Here is a 12300-nt window from a genome sequence, read left to right as displayed (position 1 = left end):
CTTTTCAGAGCATCGTCGAGCTACGGATTTGTCTCTCGCGTGGCCAAGCAGTCAGCCCGTGCCATTGGCCGGTCTATGTCCGCTTTAGTCAGTACGGAGAGTCATTTATGGCTTAACCTGTCAGGCATCCGAGATAAGGACAGAGTTTTCTTAATCGATGCCCCGGTTTCGCCTTCTGGTCTCTTCGGAGACGCCATGAATACGGTTATCTCCAGATTCCAGGAGGCGAAAAGCCATGAGGAAGCCTTTGGGCAGTTTCTTCCTCGCCGCACTCAGGGGGCAGGGCCGTCGGCCACCCAGTCTCGCCCCGCTTCTGCTAGGAAAGAGGCTCAAAAACAGAGCGTGGTGAGTCGTGCTCCCCCTCGTAGGGACTGGGGACAGGCTCGTCGCCCTCAGCAGATTCCCAAGAAAGAAATCAGGGCTGTGATTTCTAAAAGAAAGAAGCCCTGACGTTCTTGTACCCAACTTTGTGAGGGTAGTTCCCTTCGGGACGGGGCGCGTGTATCATCCACTTCGGCCCTCCCGATACCCTCACAAAACCTCTTCACTCCCGCCGCCTTTGGTGTTTCGGGTGATAGAGGCTTCCAACAAAGAGTTGGGTGTACCGTTGCTTCCTGCCTTAGTCCAGGACACGGAACACTCAGCACCCCCTCAACAGGAAGTGTTGAAATTAGTACCCATCTCAGAGAACCTGGCAGCGTGGAAACTTCTGCCAGGTATTTCTGTGTGGGTTCTGAAGACAGTAGAAAGAGGCTACAGAATTCAATTCGCTCGCCGCCCTCTGCGTTTCAACGGCGTGGTTCCCACTACCGTAAGACCAGAGCAGGCATGTCTACTGTGGAGAGAACCGCAAAATCTCTTGAACATGTTCCCCTTCCAGAGAAAGAGTCAGGCTATTACAGCAGATACTTCCTGGTTCCCAAGAAGGGTGGGGGGTTGTGTCCGATTCTAGATCTTCAAGGCTTGAACCGATCGGTCAGGGTGTTCAAGTTCAAGATGCTAACTGTCAAGTCGGTCGTGTCTCAGATCCAACATCACGATTGGCTGGTCACGATCGATCTCATGGATGCATATTTCCATATTGGAATTCTGCCACAGCACAGGAAGTTCCTGAGGTTCGCTTTCGGGGGCGAAGCCTTCCAGTATCGGTTCTTCCATTCGGCCTAGCCCTATCACCCCGCACATTCACGAAATGCATGGATGCAGCACTGGCTCCTTTGCGACTCCAGGGCATCCGCATTCTGAATTATTTAGACGACTGGCTGATACTAGCACAATCTCAAGAACTGGCAGTTCAGCACAGGGATATCGTCTTGGCTCATCTAGGTTCTCTGGGTCTGAGACTCAACGTCCAGAAGAGCATTCTTTCTCCAACCCAGGAAATTACCTATCTAGGGATTATATGGAACTCGATCACGATGCGGGCACAGTTGTCTCCCGCTCGTGTCAGCTCCATCCAGAACTCCCTGAGCAATCTCAGGCTAGGTCAAAGTTGCACTGTTCATCAGTATCAACAAATACTAGGTCTCATGGCGTCTGCGCCAACGGTGATTCCTTTGGGCCTTCTCCATATGAGACCGTTTCAGCTGTGGCTAAAAGCCAGGGGATTTCATCCAAGGGCCAGTCCCCTAAGGCAAATAAGGGCTACGCGCCGAGCGCTTCGTTCCCTTTCTATGTGGCTCAGACCCCGGTTCCTTACCTTGGGTCCCACTCTCGGTGCGTCATGTCGTCGCAGGATGCTAACGACAGACGCCTCCCTGACGGGTTGGGGTGCGATCTTAAGTGGTCGCCCAGCCCAAGGGGAATGGGAGGGTCATCAGCTCGATTGGCACATCAACTGCCTCGAGCTGATGGCGGTATTTCTGGCCCTGAAATACTTCCTCCGACATCTGAGAGGCTGCCATGTCCTTGTGCGGGTGGACAACACAGCAGCAGTCTCCTACATAAACCGTCAAGGAGGTCTACACTCTCGCCACCTGAATTTGCTGACACGCCGGATTCTCCTTTGGGCCCAGGGCAAGCTCCTGTCACTCAGGGCAATTTACATCCCTGGACGCCTAAATGTGGGAGCAGATTTGCTGTCCAGACAAAACATACCGAGGGGCGAGTGGAAACTCCACCCCGAGGTAGTACAACAAATTTGGGAGAAATTTTACAGAGCAGAAGTGGACCTCTTCGCCTCTCAAGAGACTGTGCAATGTCCCCTCTACTTCTCTCTGAGTCACCCAGCCCCCCTGGGTCTGGACGCGATGGCGCATACATGGCCCAGAATGTGTCTGTATGCTTTTCCCCCGGTTTCTCTGCTCCCGGGAGTCTTAGCCAGAGTTCGCCAGCAAGGGTCTTGCCTCTTACTGATAGCGCCTCACTGGCCGAACAGGATTAGGTTCTCAGAAATTATATCTCTCCTCAACGGCTCGCCTTGGGCGATTCCAGACAGGAGGGACCTTCTGTCTCAGGCACAGGGGACGATATTTCATCCCCGGCCCGAATTGTGGAAACTTCATGTTTGGCCCCTGAAGGGTACCAACTGAGGAACACAGGGCTGTCGCCTGAAGTTATCGAGACCATTCTTAGTGCTAGGGCTCCCTCCACCAGAAGAATCTACACCAATAAATGGGGTGTCTTCGAAAAGTGGTGCAGTTTACATGGTGCAGATCCAGTTAACTGCCAAACTGTTTCAGTTCTGGACTTTCTGCAGGAAAAACTGTCAGCAGGCATATGCCCCGCTACTCTCAGGGTTTATGTGGCTGCCATTTCGCGCTTGCCACGCCTTGATGGACGGGCGCCTTTGGGGAGGCACCCTCTACTTGCTCGCTTCATTCGGTGGAGCCAGGCTGACTGAGGCCTCCTGTTAGGACCAGAACTCCCTCATGGGACTTAGCAATAGTCCTGGAGGGTCTGGCCGAAACCCCCTTTGAACCTCTAGAGTCAACGTCTGATAGACTTCTGACTCTCAAGCTGGTTTTTCTTGTGGCGATTACCTCTCTTAAGAGAATCGGGGAACTACAGGCTCTGTCTGTTTTGCCGGCCTGTTTAGAGTTTGCCCCAGGTATGGCCAAAGCTATCCTGCATCCTCATCCTGACTACCTTCCTAAGGTGCCTTTCTCGACACTACACCCTGTCACTCTGGAAGCCTTCTGCTCCCCGCCGTTTTTAATGCCGGAGCAGGAAAGTCTTCACGGACTCTGCCCAGTCCGTGCCCTTCAAACTTATGTCCACCGCACTAGCCAGTGGCGTAAGTCTGGGCAATTGTTTGTCTGCTTTGGGGGCTGCAGCAGGGGGGCAGCCGCTACCAAGCAGACTATGTCACATTGGGTGAGGGATGCTATTGACCTGGCCTATGAGGCACATGGTCAAGCTTCGCCAGTAGGTGTCAGGGCTCACTCCACCAGAGGGGTTTCCGCCTCTAAAGCCTTGGCTAGAGGGGTCCCTCTGCAGCAGGTTTGTGATGCGGCAGGCTGGTCCTCTCCGCACACATTCATCAGATTTTATAGTTTGGATGTTCATGCTACTCCGGGCTCTTACGTCCTTGAGTCGACATCCCAAGCTCATGCCTGAACGGATGTGTGACGCGGCAGGCTGGTCCTCTCCGTGCACATTCTTCAGTTTTTTATGGCAGGCTCGTGCCTGAAGACGTTCGTGATGCGGCAGGCTGGTCCTTTCCGCACACGTTTATCGAACTCTATGGGCTAGATGTTTTTGCTACTCCGGGCTCTAATGCCCTTGAGTCGACATCTCAGCTCATGCCTGAACAAGTTTGTGATGCGGCAGGCTGGTCCTCTCCGCACACATTCATCAAAATTGAATGGTTTAGATGTTTATGCTACTCCGGGCTCTTATGCCCTTGAGTCGACATCAAGCTCATGTCTGAGACCTCTCGCGCTTTGTGAGCACACATCACAACCGTAGAGGTCCGGACAGCCCCAGTACGGCGGCGTGGGTATTGCGTTCCCCGTAGCGCTTAGCAAAAGCGCAGCATCAAAGTGAAGCTTTTTGTAAAGGGAACGTCTCGGGTTACATGTGTAACCCTTGTTCCCTGAAAAAAGCGGAACGAGATGCTGCGCTTTTTTGCCGCACTGGGACGTCCCAGGACTGCTCTTCAGAAAAAGGTATCTGTCGACACGCTGGTGACGCCTCTATTTTATAGCCTGGCCACAGGTGCATCTAATGATCTTCACCAGCCGAGGCTATAAATTCAGGTCAATGTTCATTGACGTGTTTCACACAAATTCACAGCTGCTCACAATGCAAGATCGTTCCCCGTAGCGCTTAGCAAAAGCGCAGCATCTCGTTCCGCTTTTTTCAGGGAACAAGGGTTACACATGTAACCCGAGACGGTTTGATATATCATGAATTATGGTAACAAACAGTGCAGGACAATAACACCAAAGTTTAACAAACCAACTATTCATTTTAAGATTGCAGATGCTATTTGCACACTGGTGCAAATAATAGTGCATGATATTTACACCCCACTTCAAATAGTGGCAGATATTATTTGCATCCCAACTCTGGTGCAAATAATGGTAGATAGGCTACTAATTGCACCCGGGTTCAAATTGTGTCAGAAACAATTTGCACCCATATTTAAATCTAATATATAGTATATTGGCATAACTGCAGTGTATTTATTGTTATCCCACAGACACCCTACATTAACTCCTACCCCAAAACCTAAACCTAACTATACCTTAGAACAAATAACCTTGGGTAACCAATTTCAACATGGTATTTTGTTGTAAATTTACAGTAACCACAAAATGTATCATGGTTATATTACCAAAATATTACTGTAATAGCACCATGGTTAATTAAATTAACGCTGTGGTTTCTGCCAAAAAAACATGGTTACTCAAATATTACTATAGTAACACAGTGATGCAATCCACACACACACACACACACGCGATGCCGAGACGTGGGAATGAGTGCAATTGACAGACCCCGCCTCCGGATCAAACCCTTCTCTGCACTCCCCGACATTCAAAATATCCATATTCCTACAATATAATCCATTTTTATTCATTTTTATCTATTATTTTTAGTATTAAAAGAAATATTGAGAGTGGAAACAAGAAATCGAATGGGGAAAAAGTGTGGGACAAAAGGCGTATCGAACCGGGGGTTGCTAGGACAACAGTACACATTCAAACCATCTTTACTCCTCATGCCACAGCAATGAAACCTACTGTCTGGTTTGTCATCTATACGTGTTATTTCAACAGAATATTGGGGTACAAATACTATGCTGCACTATGTGGCAGATGCTATTTACACTGGGGTGCAAATAGTCAATCCATTTTAAGTTTTAAGTCAAGTTTAATACTTAACATAAAACATAACATTGCATTGATGTACATCCTTGACCCCAAGTATGAGAAATTCATAGAAAGTTTTATGAATTTGTACTATTCCAAAATAAAACAATTTAATGCTATATTAATCAGCCATTTCCCAATAAAAATTCTCTATTCCTTTTCTTTCCATTTTGCTTCTTTAGGCTCATGCACAAACACAACCTAGGAAGAACAAAAACCTGTCAGAATTGATTTATATATATATATATATATATATATACACAAATATGTCTTCTTCTGCAACACTTTAGAGGGCACTGGATGTCTCTTTTAGATCACAGAGGAGAAAAAAGGACTCCCTTGCCTTTGGTATGGTTATATAATAATCAAGAGAGACTTGATGTTTTTTTTACAGCACTGGGTCTGTGATGTTGTGTCATAGAAGCACTGACAAAAACAAACAAACAAAAAATCCTCCAGAAATGCACAGAAATGGATCAAAACAAATCAATCTGTAATGCTCCGGCAGGGATTGGTCTTTGTAATTACTTGAGATTTAATTATCAAACAGCTGCTCTAATTTAATCAGTATTTGGTGATAAGACATCTTGCATGCATTCAGCTGTGGAGTTGGGCGGCATTAAACAGGCTGTAGTCAAATCTTGAGTCTCCTTAAGTAGGTCAACATGCAGGGCTTTTCTTTAGAGTTATGCAACTTCAGGGTTCTGGACTACAGAGATTCAAATACTCAAGAGAATAAGAGATATTTTTAAGAATGATACGTCTGAGTTGTGAACACCAAATGTTTTTTACTGCTGCAGCTACAGGATTAGATATATTGATTTAGATGCTGTTTTCTATAATTGATGGACTTAACTGTGTTGCATTCATGCAGTGTTTACGGCATTAACTCTTATCTGTAACACACATTATTTTCCCTTCTCCCCCTTTCTCTCTCTTGGGATGACGGTATTACTGTTGGCCATACGTTGACATTATTAACACCCTCTCTTTCTAAACACACTGGGTCCCTTGATAGATTCAGGGTCAAACCTCAAATCCTCATCATATAGACCTTATTCAAGCTAGCACCATCTTTGATTTGTAATGGGAATGACAACGAGGCTGTGAGGGATAGACTAACCATCTCTTCAATGGCACGATGGTAAAAAGCAGTAAAAAGCTCCTTAAGCAAATCTGATTTTCCAAAACTCCTGTTGTCTGGAGTTCTTTGTATGCTGAATGTACTTGGACAGATTTTTTATCAATGTTTTGTCTGTGAAACAATCCAAAAACATTTTAAAACTGCAGTACAGCCCATTGAAGAGACTGTAAATCTATCCCTCACAGCCTCATTTTCATTACCATTATAAATCAAAGATGGCGCTAGCGTGAATAAGGTCTATAGACTGTTATTAACTACTCAGAGGCACACAGCTGGGCCTTATGCCCCGAAATGTCACAGTTCTGCCATGACCCTAGTTAACCTCTATTTAAAAGACTGAAAATCCCTTAAGCAAACTCCAGCCTTCTTTCTCTTCTCTTAATGGTTGCCCCAGGAAAAGAGCTTAAAGTCAACATAGAAATCTAAATTAACACTGTTTACTTTCTTAATGCATCCTTCTGGTAGTATTATCAACAAATTGCAAAATAAGACTGACCCTGTTTACTTTCTTAATGCAAGTTCCTGGTCTTATTGTGAATTGTTCCTGTGGTGTTTGTGTGCGAATTGGTAGAGCATGGCACCAGCAAAGATACGATAATGGGTTTGATTCTCAGGGATCACTGCTGGCTGGGGCTATGGAAGTGATAAGGTAACGTAGGCGTTGATAAGTTGTTGTTGTTGTTGAAGTGGTCAGATGCAAATCTCTACCACAGTGTGACATCACAATGTGGAGGAAGTTGAGAACGTTTCGGCAGCTTGGTTTCAACAAACGCTCTTTTTTCAGTGAGGAGGAATTATTGAGTTCTTCAACCTAGATTTTTATAGTAAAATGACCTCTTATATGTCAAAAGATTGAGGGAAATTTCATGAGCCATTTTATCAAAATGCTTTCTCCACCTCTGAAACAACTTTCCAGTGTGCATGGGAGAAAATAAATAGCTAAACAGCCCTGCCAAATCCCTGTTCTCTAAACCCAAGTAACCTGGTTGCAGTCTCGCTGATATAATTTTTTACTTTGAAGATAAATATGGGAGATGTCATGGTTGTGTTCAAGACATTTCACATAAAATCAGTGTTATCAAACCTAATGTTATTTAACTCATGTCTTATTTTATACAATTCATCAATACATGGTATATAATGTTTTTTTAAATGCTTGCCTATTTAATCTTTTATCAGAATGTACTTAACTCCACCTCATAAACAACTTTCCTTTTTGAATAACATTATTCCCCTCCAACAACCTGGATGTAATCTGGTATGTAGCATCTCCTTTTAACCAACCAATTCCCAAGTAATAAAACAAGTCCCATCCAACACTTTTTCTTTTTGAATATCCTGTTTCACCTGGATAAATGTTCGATTCTGAAGTAAAATGGGTCTCAAACAGTGTTTCAATTTGCAATAATGGGAAAAAGACACCAGGAATCTATCAATGTCAGTACAGGGTTCAGTACAGAATATAATCCTGAAGTTACATTACATTTTAGACTATTTTTTAAAGTAATTACCACCTAAATGTAGCCTCATGATGCCTCAGAGTCAATTAGAAAGAAGCTATGCAGGCGTTTTTGGATTAGATCCAGGCATTTGACCTGACCTGAGATGTTACAGTGACTTTCTAGAGCTGCCTGCTGAGGGCTGATGATATCTCCAGGATGCTCTTGGGCCCTGTGCCAAGATACAAGAGGACATGGACTTCTGTTAGTCAAACGTTTCTAAAGCACAGATGCCTCTCAGTCTATACAAGTTCTACCTGAGTGACCGAGAGAAAAGTGATGGAGCGCTCTCATCTGTGATGTTTTATAGCTGTGGCCTATGTGAAAGGTCTCTGTATTGATCTACAGTAAATAGTCGATATATTCATAACCAGCAATGATAACGCTGTCTCTACCGAGCCTGATATGTCAAAAAGCACTATTCTTTGTAAAGCTGCTTTGAAACCATTTTTTGTGATAATCACTATAAAATTAACATTTAATTGAATAGCATGACTACCATGGTAATGTCCAAAATGATATGGTAATACCATTCCCTACAAGTACCCTTACATTACAAAACACAGATTTTTGTACGGTCATTGTACTTTGTTCTAATGAATTGTAGCATTCCTAAAACCAGTACAGTGGTACTTTTTTTGTAAGTGATATACCATGGTACATGGTATTTGCCTGGCACTATAAAACACTTATAAGAATTCCATAGTATCACCACCATGGATGCATCCAAAAGCAATGGTATTACCATGGAACATGTCCCAAAAAAACAGGGAATTACCATGGTACCAGATCCTAAACCATGGTAATACCATGACACTTTTTGTATGTGAAGCCATGCATTTAATCCACATGTTTGAGTAAGGTTCTTTAGGATTATTACCTTCTTTTAGTGGAGTTCTTTTTCCACTGTTGTTTTCATCCACTGGTAGTGTCTATCACTAGTCTGCTTTACTGTTTTCTGAGTGTGACAGCCGTATTGCCCCTCTGACATGGAGCAGGTGTGTTTTTCTGTGCATTACACACACTCTGATGAGAACACAGTGAAGCAGCAGGTGTCTAATTTCACCCTGCCTTCCTCTTCCTACACACACTCACACACACATCTTCAAACACCAGAAAATACACACTACTTCCATTACAATCCCACAATTTCACACAGTTAAAGGACACACAGAGGGAGACACAGAGATAGAGAGATGGAGAGGAGGAAAACAATTTTAACAGTAGTTTTAAGGAAAGTTGAAAATCGCTCACAGTCATATAGATGCTTACCACAGATACCAAAACTGAAACCATGAGGTGCTTCAGTTTGCTGTCCAGTACGCCTACTTCTCAGAAGCCACTTTTGAAAGGATGTTACAAAAAAGGGTTTATTTTTAGCATTAAGGCTTTAAAATATGAGCTATGTCCTTTTATATTGTGAAAATATGCATTACAGCATTTTTATAGGTTCCATTCACGCAGCACAAGTTGGACGAACTCACTTTCAAAATGCAGGTGTGACTCCTGAAAAGTTAAGTCAGCTTGGTTTTACAATGCAGGTGTCACTCTCGTATGTAATCGAACTGTGTGTGCACTTAAACATACTTAGCACTCTAAAACAGGACCGACAACCATATTCTGCAGCAATGTAAAATGATGCATATAAATGGATAAACAAGGCCGGTATTTCAGATTTGGGGTCCTTCTCCTCTACATTTTGGTCTTGGTCTATGAAAGCATCACTTAACAAATTGTAATTTTTAGCAGTAAATCATTACTGATATCTTGCTTTGACTTAGTTCCAAGATAATAGGGACTTTGCAAATACTCTACATACAGGGAGACATTATTTAAAGGGGTTTTATTGATGTATTTCCTGTCCCATAACTCCTCCTGGTGGTCAAAATTAAAATAACAATGTCGTACAATGGACCCAAACATTTGAATGCCCTAACACTGTACTTGTGTTCAGAGGTGTAGGTTAGATTAATATATATATATATATATATTTATTTATTTTTTTCTGAATCTCTTCAAGAAGGATTTCTGCATGAACTTCAAATAACTTATCACTAGTGTTCTTGAAACAGAACTGAAACAAGGTGGCTTTGTGGTGTAATCATTTGCTCTATATCATTACAAATGCATTTCATATGATTCTGCAAAATGTACTGTTTGTAATTTCTTTGTTTGCTTGTTCTTTATTTTATCTTTGATTATTTTTTCATACATATAAAAAACATTACAGAAATTAAAGTTCTGTCGTTACATATCGTCTTTTCATATACAGTATTGCGGTCCATAATTCTGCACTGGTAAACATATGATATATAAGCATGTAAAGCAGAATACATTCATTTTGAGCTGAAGTGAGACAAAGGCAATATTTTGCTTTAAACAGTCACTAGAAGCATATATTTGTATTTAATATATTTAGGGATGAAAATATTATTTGTATTATTTATTATGTATTAAAATTATTACATAATACACTTTAGGTCTATTATAAGATATAAAATCTAGTCAGTAAGCATAGACTAAACAATACATCACAACATGTGTTATTTCTGTCATTTTTGTTTCCCCTGTCTGAATTCCTTCCATCCTTTGTTTCTGTTCTTTTGGCACTGCAAGCCTTTTGGATCAGGGTTTTTTATTCAGCTGCATTTTTCTCCGGTTCACGAATGCTTTAACCTTTCTGATCCAGTCTGGATCGTAGTCTAGATCGTAACATCTTTCTTTCCTCTTTTCAGTAAACAAGCTAGAGAAGCAACAAAAATGAAAGAGAAAGGCAGAGGAACAACAATTAAGAGATTGGAAAAACAACCATGTGTTTAATTCTGGATAACTTGTGTTACACTATCTTTTAAAGCACTATAAGATCCAGATGTTAAGGATCTGGGGCCGGATTCACCAAAAAATAAATAAATAAATCTTAATGGAAAAAAAGAAAAAGTTCTTAAGGTTATTAAATTATAAGGAATCTTTAATTATAATAACTAAAAAGTAAAATATTCTTAACTTCTAATTGTTTAATGAATTGAGACCCCCCTGTAATCCCTGTAATGTAACCTTAATTTATTTAGTCTGAGTGTATGTTAACTTACACAATAGCGCTGATGTGGCAAAGTCCTGCTCTCTGAATGGTATAATCCAACACTTTGGTTTTATGGATTTTCTTGTTGCTTGTCTTCAAACAGCAGTTTGAAGAAGGCTTACTTGTTACTGCATGACAAAAAATTACTTTCTCATAAAACTTCACAAAGATTCTCACAGCTTTTAAAAGCAGTTCTTAAAGCACAGTGTGTTTGAGCACTTTGAACATTGAACCTCAGGCATCATGAATGTATAACAAACACGTCAATGTTTAGCTCACCTGTAGTGATACAGAGCAGGAACAACGCCACGCAGAAAGGAAGACAGACAATTGGCTTCATCATAGCTGAGAGATGTGTGGAACACTGACTGAAACTACACTTACACGACCGTATTATTTCACACTTTCAGTTCCTCCGCTCTGTCATGCACACACACATCCCTCAACCCCCAACACAAAAAAGAAAGTGTGTACAGTATGTGTGTCTATGCATGTGACTGAGTGTGTCTTAGAGAGAGAGGTGATGAGTGGAAAGAAGCTATCACTGATCATGTCTATTCGCTGTGGTCTTCCACCTAGGCCTATGTAGCTCACCGCAGTGTGGGAATGGAGTTGCATTGCAGATAAATGTCCAATTATAGAACAGCATTTCTTCTTTTGCTCTGAGAACAAATACTTCACGTTTTTCACATGCAATCTTTCACCAAATTACATGATGTTGCATGATAAAATGATACAATTTCTGTCACCATTTTATGCATATCATTTCAAACTCTTCTGACTTTCTTCTGTGGAGCACAAAAGGATTCAGAATAACAATATATACTGAATGTCCCTAGCTTAATTCAATACAATGGCATAGGAACGCAATTTAAGCTGCCATCGAGAGTGTCCTTACTTTTTCTATTACTGTCTGGTATGGCAACTCTACTGTCCAGCAGAGGTCTCAGCTAGACAGGATAGTGAATACAGCCTCAAAAATCATTGGCTGCAAACTCTCCCCAATCTGTGAGATCTACGAGGCCCGTATTCGTCGCAAAGGCCTTAGAATCCTACAAGATGATACTCACCCTGCCAACTACCTTTTCTCCATACTTCCATCAGGAAGAAGGTTAAGAGCTATTAAGACAAAAACCTCCCGCTTCCTCAATAGTACATATTGCAGAGCTATAAAATCTCTTAACAGCCCTCAACCCATGAACCAGTCACCAGGAAAAAAGGCTCTCTTAACGAGTCTGCAGTATTTGCATATTTTTTTTG

General features: G+C 42.3%; 1 protein-coding gene across 1 annotated transcript; it reads right to left on the bottom strand.

Moving 5' to 3' along the window:
• Window positions 1-10003: 10003 nt before the first annotated feature.
• Window positions 10004-11425, bottom strand: LOC127635386 (C-C motif chemokine 4-like). The gene is made up of 3 exons (XM_052115381.1): window positions 11320-11425; window positions 11051-11168; window positions 10004-10704 (listed from the first exon to the last, which is right to left on the bottom strand). Exons 1-3 carry the CDS (start codon window positions 11381-11383, stop codon window positions 10587-10589), a joined length of 300 nt encoding a protein of 99 aa, XP_051971341.1. The 5' UTR covers window positions 11384-11425; the 3' UTR covers window positions 10004-10586.
• Between the last annotated feature and the right edge of the window lie 875 nt (window positions 11426-12300).

The sequence above is a fragment of the Xyrauchen texanus genome, chromosome 42 (assembly GCF_025860055.1).
Source record: "Xyrauchen texanus isolate HMW12.3.18 chromosome 42, RBS_HiC_50CHRs, whole genome shotgun sequence".
NCBI lineage: Eukaryota > Metazoa > Chordata > Actinopteri > Cypriniformes > Catostomidae > Xyrauchen > Xyrauchen texanus.
The sequence above is the reverse complement of the archived record's forward strand: the minus strand, read 5'-3'. Positions and strand labels throughout refer to the sequence as shown.

Bases quoted from the DNA above. Each gene is read 5' to 3' on its own strand.
- LOC127635386 (XM_052115381.1), bottom strand. From the start codon at position 11,383: ATGATGAAGCCAATTGTCTGTCTTCCTTTCTGCGTGGCGTTGTTCCTG. The intron at 11,169-11,319 runs GTGAGCTAAACA...TTTGTCATGCAG, and splicing joins CCTGCTCTGTATCACTACAG to TAACAAGTAAGCCTTCTTCA. The intron at 10,705-11,050 runs GTAAGTTAACAT...TTGCTTCTCTAG, and splicing joins TGCCACATCAGCGCTATTGT to CTTGTTTACTGAAAAGAGGA.